The sequence below is a fragment of the Nothobranchius furzeri genome, chromosome 5 (assembly GCF_043380555.1).
Source record: "Nothobranchius furzeri strain GRZ-AD chromosome 5, NfurGRZ-RIMD1, whole genome shotgun sequence".
Taxonomy (NCBI): Eukaryota; Metazoa; Chordata; class Actinopteri; order Cyprinodontiformes; family Nothobranchiidae; genus Nothobranchius; species Nothobranchius furzeri.
This window is the reverse complement of record NC_091745.1, coordinates 13,361,757-13,383,967: the sequence shown is the minus strand read 5'-3', so window position 1 is coordinate 13,383,967 and position 22,211 is coordinate 13,361,757. Positions and strand designations below refer to the sequence as shown.

At 43.2% G+C, this 22,211-nt stretch overlaps 1 protein-coding gene and 1 long non-coding RNA gene across 4 annotated transcripts in view; one reads left to right on the top strand and one right to left on the bottom strand.

Moving 5' to 3' along the window:
- The window catches only part of LOC107373957 (NACHT, LRR and PYD domains-containing protein 12), a 70,225-nt gene that overhangs the window by 23,175 nt on the left and 24,839 nt on the right, over positions 1–22,211 (bottom strand). For 2 of the 3 annotated variants that reach the window (XM_054737879.2, XM_070551434.1), the window contains exons 8-9: positions 12,291–12,464; positions 5,875–6,048 (exon numbers count right to left, since the gene is read on the bottom strand). In XM_054737879.2, the coding sequence (XP_054593854.2) occupies positions 5,875–6,048; positions 12,291–12,464 (348 nt within the window). Of the gene's footprint in view, positions 1–5,874; positions 6,049–12,290; positions 12,465–19,463; positions 19,539–19,746; positions 19,783–19,866; positions 20,280–20,702; positions 20,921–20,990; positions 21,114–22,211 lie in introns of those variants that run through there. The other variant, XR_011520630.1, reaches the window with a different exon arrangement.
- LOC139069976 (uncharacterized) lies at positions 17,616–19,040 on the top strand. The gene is made up of 2 exons (XR_011520640.1): positions 17,616–18,005; positions 18,706–19,040. It is a non-coding gene; the product is annotated as an uncharacterized lncRNA (long non-coding RNA).

Here is a 22,211-nt window from a genome sequence, read left to right as displayed (position 1 = left end):
CAGCTTTAAAATTTTTAGTAATAAATTCTTAACTTTTTAAACCTGTGTAGCGTCATGAAGGTCCTCTAATTTGTGACAAAGGTCACATTTTCCCAGCTAGGTCAAGCTGGGTCAGACTGTAACTTTTAGTTCCATAGATTAATCCAGGAGTCTTGATGTCTGCTGAATATCATCTTTATCCGCTGCTCTTCCATCCCAGATTGAAGGACACTTCAAGATCACAATAATAATTTAAATAATAATTTTAATAAACTCTTTGACTTTATTACTGTTATTATAATCATCATAAATAATCTCTTGGTACAGTATAAATGTATTTTAATTACTGAAATGAATTATTATGCTTTGGGTATAATAACCAGAAGGTCATCTCGCATGTAACCAGCCTCATTCAGAGGGTATCCAGGGTAAAAGTAAACTGCCATCAAATGTCTTTGACTCATGACCAAAGCTTTCTTGCTGAGAGTGGGCGTGTTCTGAGGGGTTTGTTAAAATTAAATTTCCAGCAGCAAAAGTGCAGTTCGTGAACCAACCACCATACTGAGGATAAGGGAACGGCCGCCCTGAAGCCTCTCCCTCCTGTTCTGTCACGCTGATAGAATAGCTTCGAATAAACGCACCTGTAACCAGCTGACGCAAAACTCCTTCAGAGTTAAGCCAGAATGCTCGACACCGTGTACCCTGCGACATCTCTGGATCAGAGGATCGTACTGCTCGCGTCTGATCTACCAGGCCGAGTACCCAGAGGCTGAGAACATCCTCCTCGCAGTGGCGGCTGGCCAGTAGAGGGCGATAGGGCGCCGCCCTCCCAGTTTTTCCGTGTTTAAATTTTTATTTGAAAAAAATAAATAAATAAAGTTAACAATAATCACATATTCTAAGTTAATTGTGTGTTTTGTAACAAAAATAAATCATATATATATATATATATATATATATATATATATATATATATATATATATATATATATTGGTCTCTGCCGGTCTCTGCCGATCTCTGCCGAGCGGTGGAGGCTGTGTGCTGTTTTTCAATCGCCCAAACAGGACGAAACCAGCTGTCCAATTGCTGACAAGAATATCAAATGGTAGGAATGGGAATATATCCAATCAGCGTCGACGTTGTTTCAGAACGTTTCAGAAGCATGATGGGCGATGGAGCTACCGCCAAAGGATTCGTTGGTGTTCGGTAGAACTCGGCAGAGTCGTTTTTGGTCCTGACGCAGATGTAACATGGACGCCGCTGGTGACTACAACCAGCATGGATACCGGATCTCAGCAGCCACTGAATTCAGTTCGGTCTCTTCTCCAGTATCCGTTCGAGAAGAGAACTATGGTGGAAAAACTTAATGTCAAAAAGCTTGGACCAGATCAGCCCGACGTAAAGATAAGCCAGCAGGAGAAGGAGAGAGGTAAACTGTACACACTAGGCTTCTCCCCAAATTGGTACACCAGGAAGGCTTGACTAGCTGGATGCAATCACGCTAATGCGTTATTTTGCTTTCCGTGTTTGTTATTCAAAACGGCTGGGACAGATAAGGCATGGATGAGTCAGGAGTTACAGACATGACACATTTTTCTGAGAAGGGGAAGAAACACGAGTCATCCCGGGCACACATGGACAACAACACGGTGAAGCTAGCCATGCTAGGCAGCAGAGCTAACGTTGCCATGCAGGGAACAACAGCAGCTGGGTGCAGAGGTAAGCTGTACATTACATTTCTGTGAACAAGACAATCAGAATCAGAAATCCTTGGTTGTCCCACAAACCGGGACATTTGTTTAATAACATGTTTAATGTGCAATAACTGTAAAAACTAATTTCAACACACATACTTATTATACATATTTAATCACGTAAATGTGTATTTCATGTAAATTTGTACATACATCAATCTGATTCCAGTTTACTTGTTACACTTCTGCTGCAGCAAACAAATTTCCCTTTTGGGACAATTAAACATTTCTGATTCTCAATTAGCTGTTTTTACCTCAAATGTAAAAGCATCTGATTGAGAATCAGAAATGTTTTATTGTCACAAAAACTGGGAAATATGACATTTGTAAGAGGATACTGATGACATTATTTCCTATGAAAGTGTTTCCTATGTACTTATCTGTTGTGTTTTATTTATCATATGACAGGTTTTTCACACCATCCTGAGCCATGCAAAAGAAGATTCTTGTCACCACACCCATGACCACAGCCGAATCAGAAAGGTGCTTTTCTACTTTAAAGAGGATTAAGACTTTCCTTGAGGAACACCATGACACAGGATGGGCTGAATGCTCTTGCCATGCTCTCCATGAAAAAAAAAGCTCGTCACAAACATTCCTGACTTCAATAAAAAGCTAATCGAGAGCTTTGCCACTCGAAGGACAGAAGGGCAAAATTTCTGTACAAATGAGGTATCACACACACACAAATGCATCCACTTGATCTTTGTATAAAGTTGACCTTGGCACAACACTCCAGAAATATTTAACAGTGTAAATTTCTGGCATTGTGTCTAAGTGGTGTTTACTACCATTACTGTAACAGTGACCTGCTCATAATTTTTGGTGTTCACTCAAATGTTGAAATTAAACAAAATGTTTTTGTTACTTGCCTCTTGCATTGCCTATTTACCATTTATGGTCATGTTATTTTATGTGCAATTTAATGCAGTATTTTTCAACCTTGGTCTGCAAGGCAGCGTGCCAATAGTCAGACACACCTGGATTAATCAGTTTGTCCAATGATGTAAGACAGGAAATAAAAGAGCTGTGCTTAATTCAGGAAATAGTGAAGTTGTGCACAAAGCTCAGAAAGCACAAGTTTGTTTAAAAATAAAAAAATAGTACAGCCCCACCAAAAATATTTTTCACCAGCCGCCACTGCCTCCTCGACCTCCGGATCCACACAGAGTCGTCTTGCTGGGTGAGGTAACACACAGATTGTGTTTGATGCTGTTTCTCTAAGAACGACTCAGTTAGCTGCAAAACCATCATGTCACCCAGAACGAGTTCCTCTCTCTGACAGAAACCTTCTGAGAATCCATTCACGCATCCAAGCTCTCATTTCATTTTAGCTTTCCATCCAGTCACAGGTAAAGCTTTTGATACCAAGTTTAATATCAAAGCTGGTAAATTGTCATCCATGAATTGTCATTTTTAATTGTCATTTAAATTGCCATTTCTGAAGTGTCGTTTCAAATTGTCAAGTTTAAAATTGTTGGTAATAAATTTTTAACTTTAAAAACTTGACTCTCTTCTTGAAATGAAACACAGAATGGTATAAATATTTCTGGTTATTGAAAAAGCAAAGATTCCTAACTTCTGATTCAAAAATAAACTTTTGCTATTAAATTTAATTATCTTAAATTAAACATTAATATTTGGATTAAATATAGACCAAACAGGTTGGTGTATGAACTTCTATCGATTATATAAGTATCCTGGATATTTATACATGATATAGGCTCATATGCTAATGTGCTCGGTCATTCTCAGAATCTAACAACTGATAGCAAACAGTCTTGATTCTAGTATGTAGAATACTCTACACCTGACTCTTCTCTGAAATGAAACACAGAAAGGTGTATATTTGGTTATTGAATAAGCAAAGAATCCATTAAGTCTTATGTTTAATAAATAACTTTTGTTATTAAATTTAATTATCTTAAATTAAAAATTAACCTTTCGATTAAAATATAGACCAAGACAGTTGGTGTATGAACTTCTATCAATTGTATTAATATCCTAGATATTTATGCTTAATATTGTCACAATCTGCCCCAGCCCTCCTGACTGTCTCTCTCCTGCCCTGATTAGTCCTTATTGTTTTCACCTGTCCCTCGTTAACCTGCCCATGTTTTCCCAATCAGCCTTGTGTATTTATACCACCTGTTTTGCTCCTGTCCGTTGTCAGATCATTGCTGTTTCAAGTCATCGTTGTGTTTGTTCCTGCCGTTCCCGTTCTGTAATTAAACCATTTTTATTTTTTCATCCGTGCCTGGTCTTCTGCCTCCTGAACCCTCCACCACACTTGGTCTGCCATCTCCACACCCATAACGTGACAAATATAAGTTCATATGATTAATGTGTCAGATCTTTTCTCAGGATCTAACCAAACTGATAGCAAACAGTGTTAAATCCTAATGTATAGATTGTCAACGCTCCACTAAATTATTTTACATGATATCACTGTTCAATAATACAGATTATATCTCAATTATTAAACAATATAGAATATTTTAATGAAATGACTATTTTAATGAAATGACTATTATTAATGTGGAATATTTTTGATACGTTATTGAACAATAGATAATATTTCTGATCTAATATAGATTATTAGAATAATTTAGAATATTTTATATGTGAGGATCTGCCTCATCATCATCTTCCTCCTGTTCATTATCATCACTGATGGTGAGATTGGTTGGTGCAATAACTGTCCTCCATTTTCCAGAGAAATCTTAGCTTAAAACTGCTAAATAAATTCAATATCATAATTGTTATTATGACTGTTACCATGAATATTAAGATTATGTCTAAAAACAACAGATTTTACCTAAAATATTCATAATTTCTTTAACCTGTTCAGGGCGCGTGTACAAATGTGGCAGATTTGATTTTCATGCTAAGATTTCACCAACATTATTGAGTTTAACATTTACAACACATGTATCCTTATTGAGCACAACTAGTCAACCTGGTGATGTGAGACTTTCATAAATCTAGCGTTGTTAGTTTTAGAGATCTGACCGTAAACACGAGAGGAGACCAGCAGTTTTCTGGCTCTGAAAAATGGTCAAGTTAGTTTTTGTACCTGGTGGTTGCAACAAACAGACATGAAAATAATCAGAAGTGAGGAACAGAAAATGAAATAATTATTTTAATGTTTAGAGCAGCAGAAACTCTGAGAGGCTGCAGGCGCATCAGTGAGTTTGCGGCTGCTGCGCAGGGGGAGGGGGGAGAGGAGAGGGCTGAAGCAGGGGGAGGGGGGAGAGGACTGAAGCAGGGGGAGGGGGGAGAGGACTGGATCAGGGGGAGGGGGGAGAGGGCTGAAGCAGCTGGGGAACAGTAAAGATGCAGAAACTACCGTTATTAAGAGAAATGGGTGTTAACTTAGAAAATGTTGGCGCAATGTGTATTGTCAAAAACTTCAGCAAACTAACGTTGTTAGTAGGGATGTAAAAGAATATCGATATGGCAATATATTGTGATATTTTTTCTAGCAATATTATATCGATATTCAAAAGCCGTGTATCTAATTCTTGAAAGAATTTACATGCAAACATTTTCTTTTCGTTTTGTGCAATTCAATCGCCACCTGCTAGTTGGCAGCAGTGTGCAACGGGTTTTGTTTCCACCATTGAAATGTAAATCCCTCCATCATGGTTCAGATACCTCATGTTAAACATGTTACGTATCAGTTTGGACTGTTTATTGAACATTCTTAAAATAAATTCAGTAAAAAAAATTGCTTGTAACGTCTGAATGAATGTATCGCAATATATTGTGATATATCGTATCGTCTCCCCTGTATAGTGATATGTATCGTATCGCCAGAATTTCAAAAATACACATCCCTGGTTGTTAGTTTTAGAGATCTGACCGTAAACACGAGAGGAGACGAGCAGTTTTCTGGCTCTGCAGACACACCAACAGTTGACCCGTTATAGCTCCGCCCTGATTGGTGGAATGGCGCCATGGCGCAAACCGTGACTAGCTTGATCTCTGATGATTGTTTGGGTGAAATCTCGTAATTCTAAGAGTTCGTGAAAAAACACACTGACATCATTTATGATGTGAGAGGAAGTGTCTAAATATGGACGTTGGCCCTATAAAGGGTTAAACACAGAAAACCTCAAACAGCTGCAGAGAACTGACCTCAGAACCTCCAGTCTACAGTCTGGACTCTCCAGGAAACCACAGAGATCCTTCACTACAGAACCAGACAGGTGGTTATCACTCAGGTCCAGTTCTGTCAGATGGGACGGGTTGGACTTCAGAGCTGAGCCCAGAGAAGAACAGCTGTTCTCTGACAACCTGCAGTCCTCCAACCTGAATAAAGAATAAAAGCAGAGAGCTGAAGCCAACAGGATGCAGGTTAAAACAGAAACATGAACTAAATCATTGAAATAAACTAAATTATTTTATCATGTCAGAAACAAAAACATGATGAACTGATGTTTAATATTTTATTCAGTAAAAGTTTTTTAGGGATGCGCAGTGGTTAGAGCTGTTCCCTTGCAGCAAGAAGGTCCTGGGTTCGCTTCCCGGCCTGGGATCTTTCTGCATATAGCTTGCATGTTCTCCCTGTGCATGCGTGGGTTCTCTCCGGGTACTCCGGCTTCCTCCCACCATCCAAAAACATGACTGTTAGGTTGATTGGTCTGTCTAAATTGTCCTTAAGTGTGAGTGTGTGCATGATTGTTTGTCCTGTGTGTCTCTGTGTTGCCCTGCGATGGACTGGCTCTCTGTCCAGGGTGTACCCCACCTACTTGCCCGTTGACTGCTGGAGATAGGCACCAGTCCCCCCCCACCCCACCCCACCCCCCCCCCACCCCCCCAGACCCCACGTGGACTAAGCGGGTTCAGAAGATGGATGGATGGATGGATGGATGGAAACGTTTTTTAACTTTTAAATGTAAATAGATTATTTAGTGTCCTTAGAGTCAATCCTTTAGTTGTCCTCCCCATTTCCATCTTCTCTTCCAGTGTTATGTTCTGTTCCCTTGTCTTTATTTGGATTTATTCCAGTAGTGGGCCATCCTTCTGTTTTTTCTTTATTGCTCCCTAGTTTATCCTCATGTTTTTAGTCCATCCCAAGTGTTCACTTGATTTCATTATTACTCCTCCTATACTTGTTCACTTCCAGTTTTTATCATCTTCTGTTTGTCACTTTTTCTACATAAACCAAGTTACAGTGAAGTACTGCCTCATAGTCATTATTGAAGTATTACTGTGATAGCGTACCAAAGGGCCAAGTATTTCATCAAAAAGACCAAAGTTAACTTTTAACTAAAGGCCTAAACTGCTTCATACAGGTCAATCTGACACCGTGGTGTCGACATGAAGTCTATGAACTTGAGCAGATATTCTTAACTTATCCTGCATATGCCAGAACATCATCAAGGCTGCAAGAAGACGCAGGACTTCTTATCTATCCTCTTTGATGTAAAGTTCATCTTGTCACGTCGGGAGCCAGGAGGAGGTTAGGACCCAAGGATGCAGAAATTCCAGATGACAACAGGGTGGAGAAATAACGTAAAATCCTTTATTAATGACTAAATCAAAAAAAAAAAGGCAGGGAGCCAAAAACGAAAATCACAAAGTCCTAATAACAAAACCTAGAGAGTCCAAAAATGTATGAAACCAAAATCTAGAGAGGGGAACGAGACAAGGGTGACAAGAACAGAGATGTAAGGTCCCACCTTTCGTCAAACTTTTTGACAGGTCTATTGTTCTTTGACCTCATGACCTTGCCCCCCCTTCCCTAGCCTAAATCAGATTGGCATGCGTATTGTTCATTGACCCAATGACCTTGGCCGCCCCGCCCTAGCATAAAGCAGATTGGTATGCGTATTGTTCATCGACCTAGTCCCCCATCTTAGCCTAAATCATATTGTCAGCAGTCTCTTTTGTGAAGATCTATATGTTAAGAAAATGACTGGGTGTAATGGTGCATGAAGTTTCCTTTTGTGAATCATTTTAGTTACGCTTGATAACTGTTTTGTGTTAGCCCTGCAGTTCCCACAGCCCCCCCCCCCCCCCCCCCCCTTCATACGTAATACCATCTAACCCTGATTGCCTCTTTAAAAGCTCAGATTCATTTCAAGGGTCAGACTGAGATCGTGTCAGAACGATGAAAAGCCAAAGAAATACCTCTAAGAAAATGGTGAAGCAAGAGTCTACCCTAGAGGTGAAGGAAGTGAAGCAAGAGGAGATGGATGAAGCACCAACTCAAGAGGAGAAGGAAGAAGTGTCTACATCCGATGCTTCAACTTCAACCCAAAAGGTGAAAGAAGAGTGTGGATATGCTATCACTGCTATCACAAATCTTGCTTTGTGAAAAATCCATAGCGATCCATCCAGAAACAGCTCAGTAATTTAACAACTCAGATATGAAGTTATAGATGTCTAAATAATGACAGTACAGAATAGTTAAACTCCAGGAAATACGACACATAACTTAGATTCACACGCATGTCTTTTAAATGGATCTACACACACACACACACACATGCACGCACACACACACACACACACGCACACACGCACGCACGCATGCACTCACACACACAGCATATTTCTCTAAAAAGTAAAAGATTTTTAGGGTTACATTCAGACATGTGTCTCCAACTCTAAACCATTCAGCCACACCTCTCTTTATACTTCACAACAAAATCACCCCATCTCAGCCACAAAGCATTTGAATTACCCGTTGTTCTGTGGTGGGTTTTTAAACAGTGCCAGGAAGTTTGTGAACAAAAAACTAGTTGATCATTTACCATCCATTTGGCTATGCACTTTCAGAAATGCCTGATCCTGAGACTAGTAAAGTAGGGTGACCAGATTTAAAAAACTGAAAACTGGGACACCAAAATTTTACACAAAATTAAATACTGACAAATCCTTGCTGGTGACTTTTAACTGCTTTTTATTGTACAAAGTGCAACAACATTTGAACATCATATTAAAAATAAGGACATTCTTTTTTAGTGCAACGTTTTGTTATTTTCTTTTTCAAAATAATACTGTATTTGTGAAACACATTGGGCAATTTTAAATGTAGCCCTTTTGTGAAAAGATAAACAAAGAATTTAACTGACCTTAATAACAGCTTTTGATTGTAGAACGTACAAGAACAGAAACATTTGATCTATATTCAAAATAAGGACAGTTTTTCTAATATTTTTAGTGCAATCGTTTTCCAAAACAATACAGTATTTTTTAAACACATTTGTTTGGGCAATATTAAATGTAGCCCTTTTGTGAACAAAAAAAGTATTTCACTGACTTCAAGTTTTTTAGAAAAAAAAATATTGCACTAAATGAACAGCCCTATTGTTCCCTTTAATGTCACAGTAACTCTTTAAGAGTACTTCATGTTTGAGTGAATCTTTTTAAGCAGACTGTGGTTGTCAACAAGTCTGGCATGAAACTCAGAGCAGTCATCAAAGTTCACCCGAGTAACGAGCAGTGCCTTCAGAGTTTCCAGTCCCAGACGATTTCTCTCATTGGTCCAAGTGTTGTTCATGAGAGAAAAAATGCGTTCCACAGAGGCGTTTGTGCCAGGTAGGCACATGGCAAACTGGCAGATGACGGCTACATTTTTAAATGGGACATGCTGATGCTTAAAATGTATTAAGATTTCAGCCCAGCGCTCATCTGCTGGTTTAATGTCTCGGTCCCACTGTCCAATCATGTCAGATGTGTAAGTTTTGACAGAAGTAACTTCCTCAAAGAGCTACGTTTCATTGATGTGAATGTTTGGCAGCTTTGAGGAGACATACCTCAGGGAGCTCTCAACCTCATCCCAACCTGGTGAATCTTCAAGCAGGGTCCAAGACAGACACTTCATGTCAGTAAATGAGGAGCTCCACTCCTGCAGATATGAGATGCAACCTTCATTGAAGGTGTGGACGCTTTGCTTAAACACCTCCACTTGAGGGCGCTCTTGGGTAGCCAGAATGCTATGGGGTGTCATTTGTAAAGTCAAACAGTCATAATCTAACAACAATATTTTTGGTTATTTAGCATATCATAAGAGAAAAAATTGGGAGTTCACTTTTTCAAAGTCATATTTTCACCATGTTATTCATACATTTATAAATGTTAAAGTTTCCAAATATATATTTAGTTACCAAGCTAAATATTTAATTTATAGTTAAATATTTATTTTGCAAACTAAATATTTTGGTCTGATCTAAATATTTAGTTTGTAAAATAAATATTTAATTCACTAACTAAATATTTAATTTACTAATTAAATATTTATTTTGGAACTAAATATTTGATTTGTTAATTAAATATTTATTTTCCGGAAAATTATTTAGACCCCAGCTAAATGTTTATTTTGGTGCTAAACATTTAGTTTGCAAAATCAGTATTTGGGAAATAAATATTTAAGTCTGACCCAAAAATATAAGTGTGGGGCTAAATAACATTGTGGGAAATAAATATTTAGCTGGTACTTAAACATTTACCTAATATGAAAATTCGCTTGCTAATAAGCAGAAGTTGATTACCAAAATAAAAGCTGGATCTCGCTAACTTCTTTATAAACTCTTGCTCCGAACCAGAACTGGTTTTATCTCCGGTTCTATTCTTCTGAACATGTCCAACATGTCCCTTTACTAGTCTCAGGATCAGGCATTTCTGAAAGTGCATAGCCAAATGGATGGTAAATGATCAACTAGTTTTTTGTTCACAAACTTCCTGGCACTGTTCAAAAACCCACCACAGAACAACGGGTAATTCAAATGCTTTGTGGCTGAGATGGGGGTGATTTTGTTGTAAAGCATCACCAGAGGTATGGCTGAATGGTTTAGAGTTGGAGACGCATGTCTGAATGTAACCCTAAAAATCTTTTACTTCTTAGAGAAATGTACTTTGTGTGTGCGTGTGTGTGTGTGTGTGTGTGTGTGCGTGCGTGTGTGTGTGTGTGTGTGTGTGTGTGTGTGTGTAGATCCATTTACAAGACATGCGTGTGAATTGAAGTTATGTGTCTTATTTCCTTGAGTTTAACTATTCTGTACTGTCATTATTTAGACATCTATACCTTCATATCTGAGATGTTAAATTATCGGGCTGGTTCTAGAGATTTATGCTTGGCTAAGGGTAAGACAGTAAAGGGTTGATAAAGAAGGTTTGACCAGAAGTGATAAAATTGGCTTGTATAAGTAGCTGCTGTCATTATGCTTTAATTCATGTTTCCATAGTATCAAAACTGACTGGATGTGATGTATTTTAGTAAATCTGATCCATCATATTCCCTCTGCTCACATCTTTTTTCACAGATGTGCCTTTAAACAAAATGGTCTCTTTATGTTTAAATGTTACAACAATTGAATGTAAATTTCGGAATTAGATCTAGCAATGGTCAAACATTAATTTAATGTGTGTGTGTGTGTGTGTGTGTGTGTGTGTGTGTGTGTGTGTGTGTGTGTGTGTGTGTGTGTGTGTGTGTGTGTGTGTGTGTGTGTGTGTGTGTCGACAGTATCCCTTGACATGAATCTGAGCTTTTAAAAAGGCAAGCAGGGGTGGTGGGAGTTGTGGGTTATGATGGGTGGGAACTGTGTGGCTAACTCAAAGCAGTGCAAATCAACAATATACATCTGGACACAAGGGTCTCAGGTGTGAAAGTTTAACACAAAACAGTTATCAAGCATAACTAAAATGGTTCAGATCAACAACACACATCTTCACAATAGAGGATTTCATGCGCCATTACACCAAATTAGTTTTCTTAACATATAGTGTCACAATTGAATGAGAGGTGGTCGTGGGAACTGTGTGGTTATCTTATCATATAGATCTTCACAAAAGAGACTACTGACAATACACCTGCCAATCTGATTTAGGATGGGGGGGGGGGGGGGGGGGGTTGCAAGGTCCTGAGGTCAAAGAATTATAGGCCTGTCAAGAACCTTGACGAATGGTGGGTCCTTATACTCTCTCCTGAGGTACACCGACGTATTTATAATAAAGAATAAATATAGTGTGAATTTTGTAATGATTTTATGTTGCAGAATGAAAAAGTGTTGCTTTTACCCATTTAGGTAAGAGTTTGTGACTGCCCGCTGCTGGATTGTGAGACGAGTGCAGAAGGATGTGTCATCATTAAAGTGGACAAAGAGAACACCTGTGCTGGTGCACCAGTCTTCTTTGGGTCATTTCATGTACTGAAACACGCTACAACAACTAGCTTACATTCAGTCATTTCATTCATTGTCTTGTAATCATTAGTTTAGAAATACAGAATTCAATTAATTTTATAAACTTTATTCTTGACTCTGTCTGAAATAACATGAAGTGTGTGTTCCCTGAATAGACAAATTAATATTAAATCAAATATTCAAAGACCAATCAGATTGATAATTCATACCTATATGGAATATCACATCTTATTGATCATTTTAATACATGTAGCATAAATCTACCTCGCTAGTTCTGAAAAAAGTAAAAGTTCAGATTCAAGTTTTGGAGTAAAAAAGTTTTTGTAAATAAATTCTGAAGTATCAGTGAATGATTTTAGTTTGTTAAACACCGAAAATCTCCAACAGCCGCAGAGAACTGACCTCAGAACCTTCAGTCTACAGTCTGGACTCTCCAGGAAACCACAGAGATCCTTCACTACAGAACCAGACAGGTCGTTATCGCTCAGGTCCAGTTCTGTCAGATGGGACCGGTTGGACTTCAGAGCTGAGCCCAGAGAAGAACAGCTGATCTCTGACAACCTGCATTTCTTCAACCTGAATAAAGAATAAAAGCAGAGAGCTGAAGCCAACAGGATGCAGGTTAAAACAGAAACATGAACTAAATCATTTAACCCTTGTATTGTGTTAGTAAGCTGTTTACACCTGTGGTGTTAGCGGGTCCATTTGGACCATCGACATATACACATATGGACAACGGATTTCCACAGGCTCCAATAACACGTTTTTGAGGAGAAATGGGAGGTGGCCACCACCGCCATTTTGACCGTGTCACAGATTCCGTCAAGCCCAGACAATTCCACAAAAGGGAAGAGAGGTGGAGCTGAGGGTGGGGCTGTAAGGCTGGGATCAAATGACGACACTCGGTCGAACTAGCTACAAGCTAACCTGAAGCTAATCCAAAGCTAACGCGAAGGTGGGAGCTAAGCTAATGGAGGTAGCTACCCAGCTGCAACCGGAGCTAACTCTGTGGAACACCAGCGACCTGAAGCTCACACGGAGTTTGTGCGGAGGTTTGCGGCACTTTTTCATGAAAACTATCTTTCTGTGAATAAAAAAGTATTAAATCGGTAAGTTTATAAGTTATTTCCTTAATGAAAATATATTTTCCTTTGAGCAAGTTTTCGATATTTTTAACGTACCTTATTTTCCGACTATAAGTCACTCCGGAGTATAAGTCGCACCAGCCATAAAATATATAACGAAGAAGAAAAAAACATATATAAGTCGCACTGGACTATAAGTCGCATTTTGGGGGATATTTTATTATTTTTCTTACAAAATCTGAGACCAAGTGTTTCACATTGCAAGACAAGTACCGGTAACAATAACAGAATAAACAACGCGGGTGCAGCAGCCACGGTCATTTTGGACCCGTTTCACCACAAATGTAACTTATTTGTTTTGAGACATTTAGAATTTAGTAAAATAGTGAAAATTGATCTTGCAGCATTTAAATAGGTGTGTCTGAGGATTAGATGAAGCCTCATTCCAGGACAAAGAAGGAAAGTGTACTTTTTACAGTTAAACTTGAAAACGGGTCCATTTGGACCCTAACACAACAGAAGGGTTAAATAAACTAAATTATTTTATCATGTCAGAAACAAAAACATGATGAACTGATGTTTCATATTTTATTCAGTAAAGGTTTTTAAAACCAGCAGAAACAGAAACTTGTTTTTGTTCTAATATAGTTGATTTAAATTTTTAAGAAAAACTGAGAAAGTTCTGGAAAATATTAAAGTTTTAATGAAAGTTTTTAAATGAAAATAAATAAATGAATTGTGAAGAACCAGTGAATGATTTTGTCACACCCTGTCCTGTCTTCTCCTAGGTTGTAGTCTGTGTCTCCGTTAATTGCTCCCACCTGCCTCTTGTTTCCCAATCACCATAGCTCCCGTTCCTCATGTATTTAAACCCCTGCTGTTCTGTGTTCCTTGTGGTGTCATTGTTTCATTGTCCAGCGTGCTTAATAAACCCTTGTTAATCGTTCCTTCCTTCCTTCCTTCCTTCCTTCCTACCTGCCTGCCTGTTTCCTCCCCGGTCTGGATCCACGCCTTTCCTCCGCTCCACACCGCGCACGTCGTGACAGAATGATACCACCCGAACCCGTTGATGGATCCAGCCGGGAGATTCTGCCCTGGGAGAACCTGCTCCATTGGCTCACGTCTGACCACCGGCCAGCTTCTCCATCTCCTTCTGCCCCAGTTCCACCTCGCCGCCGCCGGCGTCGCCGACCTTCGGCCGCAGCGTTCCTCCCTGTCCTCCCGGAACCGGAGGCATGTTTGGACCGGGAGCCGCTGCCAGATCGCTCCAGCTATGAGGGCACCAGGCTGGCGATCTGTTCCCCCGGAGTCGGTCCACGGCGTGGGGAGAGACGCCGGAAGCCACCACAGCCCAGCGCTTCTGGACGGAGCTTCGAGCCCGCCGCTGGCCGTGCCCGGCGCGGCAGTTCGGACACGCCCCCAGCCAGACCACCAGTCCCGTCTCCTGCCGAACCGGAGCCTCCGTCGGTTGCAGAGGAAGGAGCAGCAATCGCGGCCCGGCTGATGGAGCAACGGGCGGAGCTAAGCCGGTTCCGCGAGCTCCTCAGCCGCAAGGAGTCTCACCTGGACGCCCTATCTTCCTCGTCCCAGGGCCAGAGGAGCGAGCGCGGGGTTCCCTCAGCTGAGCTCACCGGTCAGTGGGCTAAGCTGGCCCAGCTCCGTTGGACGCTCAGCCTCAGGGAGCTACAGCTGGACGAGCTGACCTCCCACCTCTCCTCAATGCTCCAAGCCCTCTTAGCAGTGGCTCTGCCACCGGCCCAGAAGCAGACGGCACCGGCCCATAAGCCAACCGAGCGGGCCCAGAGACGGAGGGTACCGACCCGGAAGCAGATGGAGCCGGATCCGGTCCAAAACTCGGTGGTTCAGAAGTCGAGGGACCAGAAGCCGACTCCTCCGGGCCAGAGGCAAACGGCTCCGGTTCCGGTCCAGAGGTCGACGGTCAGAAAATCGAAGGACCAGAAGTTGACGCCCCAGGATCCGAAGCCGACGCCCCCGGCCCAGAAGTCGATGGTGGCCGACGCCCCTTCCTGTTCTAAAGTCGACGCCCCTTCCTGTTCTGAAGTCGACGCCCCTTCCTGTTCTGAAGTCGACGTGTCCGAAGTCGACGTCCCCGCAGTCGCCACCTCTGATGACGGCTCATCTGATGACGTCGCCTCCTTCTCCTCTGAAGTCGGCTCGTCTGATGACGTCACCTCCTCCACCTCCGAAGTCGGCTCGTTTGATGACGTCGCCTCCCAAGTCGACTCGTCCGGTCGGCTCGTCTGATGACGTCCCCGAAGTCGGCTTGTCTGATGACGTCGGCGCCACCTCTGATGACGTCCCCGAAGTCGGCTCGTCTGATGACGTCGCCGCCACCTCTGATGATGTCCCCAAAGTCGGCTCGTCTGATGACGTCGCCGCCACCTCTGATGACGGCTCGTCTGATGACGTCGCCTCCCAAGTCGGCTCGTCCGAAGTCGGCTCGTCTGATGACGTTGCCGCCACCTCTGACGACGTCCCCGAAGTCGGCTTGTTTGATGTCGCCGCCACCTCTGATGACGTCCTCGAAGTCGGCTCGTCTGATGACGTCGCCGCCACCTCTGATGACGTCCCCGAAGTCGGCTCGTCTGATGACGTTGCCGCCACCTCTGATGACGTCCCCGAAGTCGGCTCGTCTGATGACGTCGCCGCCACCTCTGATGACGGCTCGTCTGATGACGTCGCCGCCACCTCTGAAGTCGGCTTGTCTGATGACGTCGCCTCCTCCTCCTCTGAAGTCGGCTCGTCTGATGACGTCGCCTCCTCCTCCTCTGAAGTCGGCTCGTCTGATGACGTCGCCTCCTCCTCCTCTGAAGTCGGCTCGTCTGATGACGTCGCCTCCTCCTCCTCTGAAGTCGGCTCGTCCGATGACGTCGCCTCCCAAGTCGGCTCGTCCGAAGTCGGCTCGTCCGATGAAGTCGCCTCCCAAGTCGGCTCGTCTGAAGTCGGCTCGTCCGAAGACGTCGCCTCCCAAGTCGGCTCGTCCGAAGTCGGCTCGTCTGACGTCGGCTCGTCTGACGTCGCCTCGTCTGGGGTTGCTCTCTGCACTCAAGAGGTCGATGCTCCGTCCAGCCTGGCGTCTCCACGGTCTCCGGTTCCGATGGTGGTTTTGAGGGCCGCTCTGGCCCAGCCTGCAAAGACTTTGTCACCGGCCCAGCCTGCAGAGACTTTGTCGCCGGCCCAGCCTGCAGAGACTTTGTCGCCGGCCCAGCCTGCAGAGACTTTGTCGCCGGCCCAGCCTGCAGAGACTTTGTCGCCAGCCCAGTCTGCAGAGCTCCTCTATCATAGATGCAGGTCCTCAAGAGTCCGTCCTCGTCTCCTCCTCTGCCGCAGGCGCCGGCCTCCAGAGGCCCGTCGCCTCCTCTTCTGCCGCAGGCGCCGGCCTCCAAGGGCCCGTCGCCTCCTCTTCTGCCGCAGGCGCCGGCCTCCAAGGGCCCGTCGCCTCCTCTTCTGCCGCAGGCGACGGGCCCCGGACTCTGCTGTTCCCTGCCACCTCTCCATTGTCCTCCGGGCCCTCCCTCCGGGTCCCCCTCCCCCCGCCCTGCTCCTGGTTCCTGTGGGCGTCTGGGATCCGCCCTTTGAGGGGGAGGGGGTACTGTCACACCCTGTCCTGTCTTCTCCTAGGTTGTAGTCTGTGTCTCCGTTAATTGCTCCCACCTGCCTCGTTTCCCAATCACCATAGCTCCCGTTCCTCATGTATTTAAACCCCTGCTGTTCTGTGTTCCTTGTGGTGTCATTGTTTCACTGTCCAGCGTGCTTAATAAACCCTTGTTAATCGTTCCTTCCTTCCTACCTGCCTGCCTGTTTCCTCCCCGGTCTGGATCCACGCCTTTCCTCCGCTCCACACCGCGCACGTCGTGACAGATTTTAGTTGTTAACCCTTTATAGGACACTCATTGAAGTGTTTTCATTTTTAAATTTCAACCCCAGGGTGTTATTGCAGTCCATAACCAAAGTGTGTTTCTGTTGTTACAATTTTCATAAATATTTATTTTCATGCAGAAAACCAGAGAAAACAAAGTGATGAAATATGGACGTTGGCCCTGTTCTGGTAAAAGAAATCCCAAAATGAACACATGAACAAGTGAAATAAACAATATTTTTGAATAATATAGATAATTATAAGACACTTTAGAGATGATTTTAGAACATGATATCACTGTTCAATAATACAGATTATATCACAATTCAGAATCAGAATAAGCTTTATTGCCAGCGCTCCAGCGACCCAGAGCATAGGAACTTGACTCCGCAAACACAACCTGACCAAGGTTAAACACACACACGTAGACAAAAACAGGTACAGGCAGTCCACGAGAGCAGCCAGAAGGCGCTCATTTCATTAGATGAAAAGGGTGTTAGAGACATAATAAGATACCTTTCGTCAAACATTTTGACAGGTCTATTGTTCTTTGACCTTTTTGACCTTTCAGTCCTATTGTTCATTTTGACCCTTGACCTTGCCCCCCTTTCCTATCATTAATCAAATGGACATGTGTATTGTTGATCGTCCAGATGGCTTAGACCCCCCACGCCGCATCATCAATGGCGTATTGTTGAACGTCCAGATGTCCATGATCCCCCACGTCATAGGCTAATGTGTGTAATGGCCATAGACTGTAAATACTGGACAAACGGATTCCATTGGCTTCAATAACACGTTTGTTGTCTATAATGGGAGGTGGCCACCACCGCCATTTTGACCGTGTCACAGGTTCCGTCCAGCCCAGACAACTCCATAAAAGGGAAGAGAGGAGGCGCTGAGGGTGTGGCTGTAAGGCTGGGCTCGAGTGACGACACCCAGGCGAACTAGCTACGAGCTAACCTGAAGCTAACCCTGGCTAACCCAAAGCTAAAGCGGAGGTGGGAGCCGAGCTAACGGATGTAGCCACCTAGCTTCAACCCAACCAGAGCTAACTGGAACACCCATCGACCTGAACCTCACACGGAGTTTAGGTGGAGGTTTTCTGCGCCTGTTCGTGAGAAGTACCTGTATTAAAAAAGTTTTAAATCGGTAAGTTTATAATTTATTTCCGTAATGAATACATTTTGCTTTGAGCAAGTTTTCAGTACAGTTTTTTTCGGCGCTATCACTCCTGAGTCGCACCAGCCATTAAATGTATCATGAAGAAGAGAAAATATATTTAAGTCGTATTTTGGGGGGATATTTTATTATCTTTCTTACAAAATCTGAGACCAAGCGTTTCACATTGCAACACAAGCACCGGTAACCAAAACAGAATGAACAGCCAGCAGAGGAGAGGATGGCGGTGTTTGAAACCCTCCCGGCCGGCGTGTAGAGCTCATTCCTGGGCTGGAGCCGGCCCTCAGCACCCCGCCACAGGCTCTAACAGATGCTGGCGGTGTTTCATATATTTCCAAAACGTAATACTTGTTTGTATCTTGTACAGCCAACTAGTCTTTATTCTGGACTCAGTACAATTTACCAAAAGTAAAGAGACATTCTACAGATGAAGTAAGCACAAGATAACTTACTGGAAGACAGAGTTATCATCAGAACCAGAACAAGAGAGCCTGATAACAGTCATGTGAAAATAACAGTTAAAAAGTATGTATGTATAATAGAAATAAAAATATATTAGAATTAGTGTAACTCACTGTGATCCAAACAAATCAGCCATAGCTGATTAGTAAATATGACATGAGGTCTGGGAGTTTTTAAGTTTCATTCTTTTATTACATTTTTTTCTTAGATCTATTAAAAGGTCACCATGGCAGCCTGTGTGTCAACGTCAGCTACACAAAGCAGCAAGTGTAAGTACCAAGTACTTGTCTTGACCACTTCATGAATGGTTTTGTACTTTAAACAGCTAGGCCAAACCTGTTATTTTTTCCTCCATAGCCATTTGGATCATTGGAGACAGCTGAGTGAGGCGTGGTGCCCAGAGAGCTGCAGAGACAACCTTGGCCTCCCTGACGTCTGTGTCTCTTGGTTTGGTTGGGGCGGACCATCGACATACATACATGTGCCGACACTTTGCGCCCTGTTTTATAAACTGTAGTGTTAAAAATAAATGTTTTTGCTCAATTACTGGAATTTCTTTGGTTAAGACAAAAGTGAGGAATAATCATTTACAAGTTATTTGTACAACAGGCCCATTTTAAATCCCGACAGTTTCTTAGCAGACAATAGAAATGTGTTCTTTACTAACTTTACTTGGTTTGAAAATCTAACTAAAATAAACTTGAGTGCCGTATTGCAAAACCCAATCATACTTGTTATGTAAACATTAGCTTTGTAGATATTTTTTACAGAAATATATTTGTGTGCAACAAAAACCAAACTTAAATAATTTGTCATTCTTTATTGAAAAACAAAAAAATACAGGTATACAGAAGTGTGGGAAAATGATAATGTGAAAGTATTGCACTATAAATGAAGTGAGATGAGATGAAGGTGGACGCCAGCGGGCTGGACGCCGGACGAAGAAACCTGGAGACGGATCGCTCAGACAGGAAGGGAAGAGCTTCCTCTTACCTTGATGGAATTAAAGTTAGCCGTCGTCTGAACGCCCAACCGTACGGTCTGAGGTCAAAGGTCACAGGAAACACACACCAGTCAGCAGTCATGCAGATGAATAAAGATAACTGTAGCCATGGCAACCAGCTGACATGTCCCCACTTTCACCAGCACCTGGTGCCTGCCGGGTCACCTGAATTCCTGTGTGATGTCAGCACGGTCGGCCGTGACTGCTGCCATCAGAGGTAACCTCTGATCAGCTGAATGAACTCACCTTCCAGGGTGACGCCGTGTTAGAGTCGGCTTCATCCTGTAAACAAACAAACAAACAAACAAATGAGTGGTAACATAAACACCACGTCTGGTTCTGGTGGAGGCGGAGGACAACATGCACCTTTCCAGGAGCAGAACCCAGATGTTTTTGTTGCTACAAACAGAGACGAGCAGAGTTAAACCAGGAAGTGAGAGGGACCAGCTGCTGCAGACAGGTGACGCTCACCTGAGCCTGAACCATAGGAGCCTCCTCAGCCATCAGACCTTCTGACTCCAGTTCAGATGCCACCTTGTTGATGTCCCTCAGGCGGGACTCGTTGGCCTTCAGGTCCTGCAGGACAAAAGCACCTGCTGATTACCTTGTTGCGTTCGGGTTAACAGGTCTGGTGTTAGAACGTGGTGGATAAGAATGTTCTGACGGGCCGAGGGTTCTGAACTCACCCTGCAGGACTGGGCCTGCTCCTTCAGGGCCTGGATGCTGCTGCCGTAAGCCGACAGGTCCGACATCAGGGCCTCGTGCTTCTTCAGGAGAGCCTGTGGAGCAGAACATCAGAACCTTCAGCTCGTCTGACACAAGTGGAGCTTTCTCGCAGCGATGGTCCAATCGGATCCGCCACCGTAAAACAAACCCTGCTCAGTTCACCGCAGACGCAGCTCTGCGGGTGTTTAGTGGAAAAGCGTGAGCCTTCTGCCGGCTGCCACGTGTCATGGCTGCTCTGCAGCGGGAACACACATCACAGCTTGTAAACCGTTTGAAATAAGAGCGACGGGAACACGTTTGTCATCACTTCCTGTGCGAGGCCAGCACTTCTACCCCTAACCCATGAGACGCTCAAACGAGCAACGACGTCTGGTTGACAACCGAAGGAAATGACAAATACAGAAACACTAATTATGAAGGACTGGAAAGAGAGCAAATAAAAGCGATTGGAGTTTCTCAGGAAGGGACTTCCATACCTCGTCCAAGTCCTCGTCTTTCCCTTAGTCTGGACTTCCAACGATGGGCTCCTTCTCCCTCATCCAGGACTCGGCCTCATTAGCATCCGCAAAGTACTGCTGGGCCTGCAGAGAGTCCTCCAGGTCCTGCCTCCTCTGGGACGCCTTGGCCTTCAGCGTGTCCCAACGTCCATGAAGCTCCCACAGTTTAGTCTTCACTTCCTCACCAGCGAAGTGACCTGGACCCAAAAAAAGTGAGCCAGAACCTGCAGACACCTCAGAAACATGTCAGGACCAGACCTGCTCTACCTTCTTCCACCATGGTCTCTCCTTTCTGGGTGACAGCCTTGATGCGAGGTTCATGACCTGTGATCTCAGCCTGCAGAGCCTGGTGCTTCTTCAGCAGGTTCTGGACACCAATCAGGTCCTTCCCTGAGGACACATGTTAGAGTTCAGCATTATGCAGTAGACAGATCATTTTAACCCAGGGGTTTCTTTCTTCTACAATCTGCTCTTTAACTGTATTATTTCCTGCTATTTCAGCTGTTAACTTTATTTTTTCTCAAAGTGTTTTTCTCCCCAGAAGAAGCTACAACGACGTTCTGCTGAGCTGTGGTGGCCTCATGGAGGGGGCCATCGACTAGCACACTGCTGCTAACCACTTAAACATTCTCCCTCTCCTGATAGTAACATTTTACTTTCTTTGATGTTGGATGTGGTGCTACTAGTTTACCCGTTTAATTATAGATTCACTAGGATAAATACAATAAAGTTTATCTCTCGCCAAATAGAATATTTACTGTGGCGAGCCCGTGAAGAGGTGTAGGAGAATGCGACAAATTTGTCTGTTAAAAAGTCTGTTATGTACAAAAAACACAATATCATCACACTATTTTGGACCGATACATGACGGTCAGGTCCGGCTTGGGGAGAAAATATGACACGTCTTTCAGGATGGACTTCATCTTTGGTAGCTGGCAAAGCCGGGAAAAGCAGGATCTAACCACCTGGCTAATGTGGGAGTCCATCCGCATCTCTGGGTCCAAAACCACCCCCAGGTTAGTGATGGTTGGCTTCACTAAGCTGCAAAAACAGGGTTGCAGGACAGGACTAACTGCAGTGGGAGAGGGAGGAACAAATATTCCAGTTATAAATATTAAATATTTGAACAAATAAATATTTGTTAAAAGGAAGAAACTGATGATGACTTTAAGATTAGAGGAATGTTCTAGAACGGGTCTGGAACCAACGATGGCCCTTTGGATCAAATTTGGATTAAAAAAATAGCTCATGATTTTATTTATGGATGGAATAAAAATACAGGTTGTAAGCATCTTCTCAGTATCTTCATGTTGCACGACTTTCCACAGCAGGAGGACACAAAAACTGCCAGAATTATGATAAGAAAGATTTACGTTTTAATCTCAGAATCCCAACTTTTCCCAGAATCTTCACATTATTCTATGAATTCAGAGAAAATTTACATTTTTCAGAGGTCTCGCTCCCCTGTTGTGGATATTTCTCAAAATT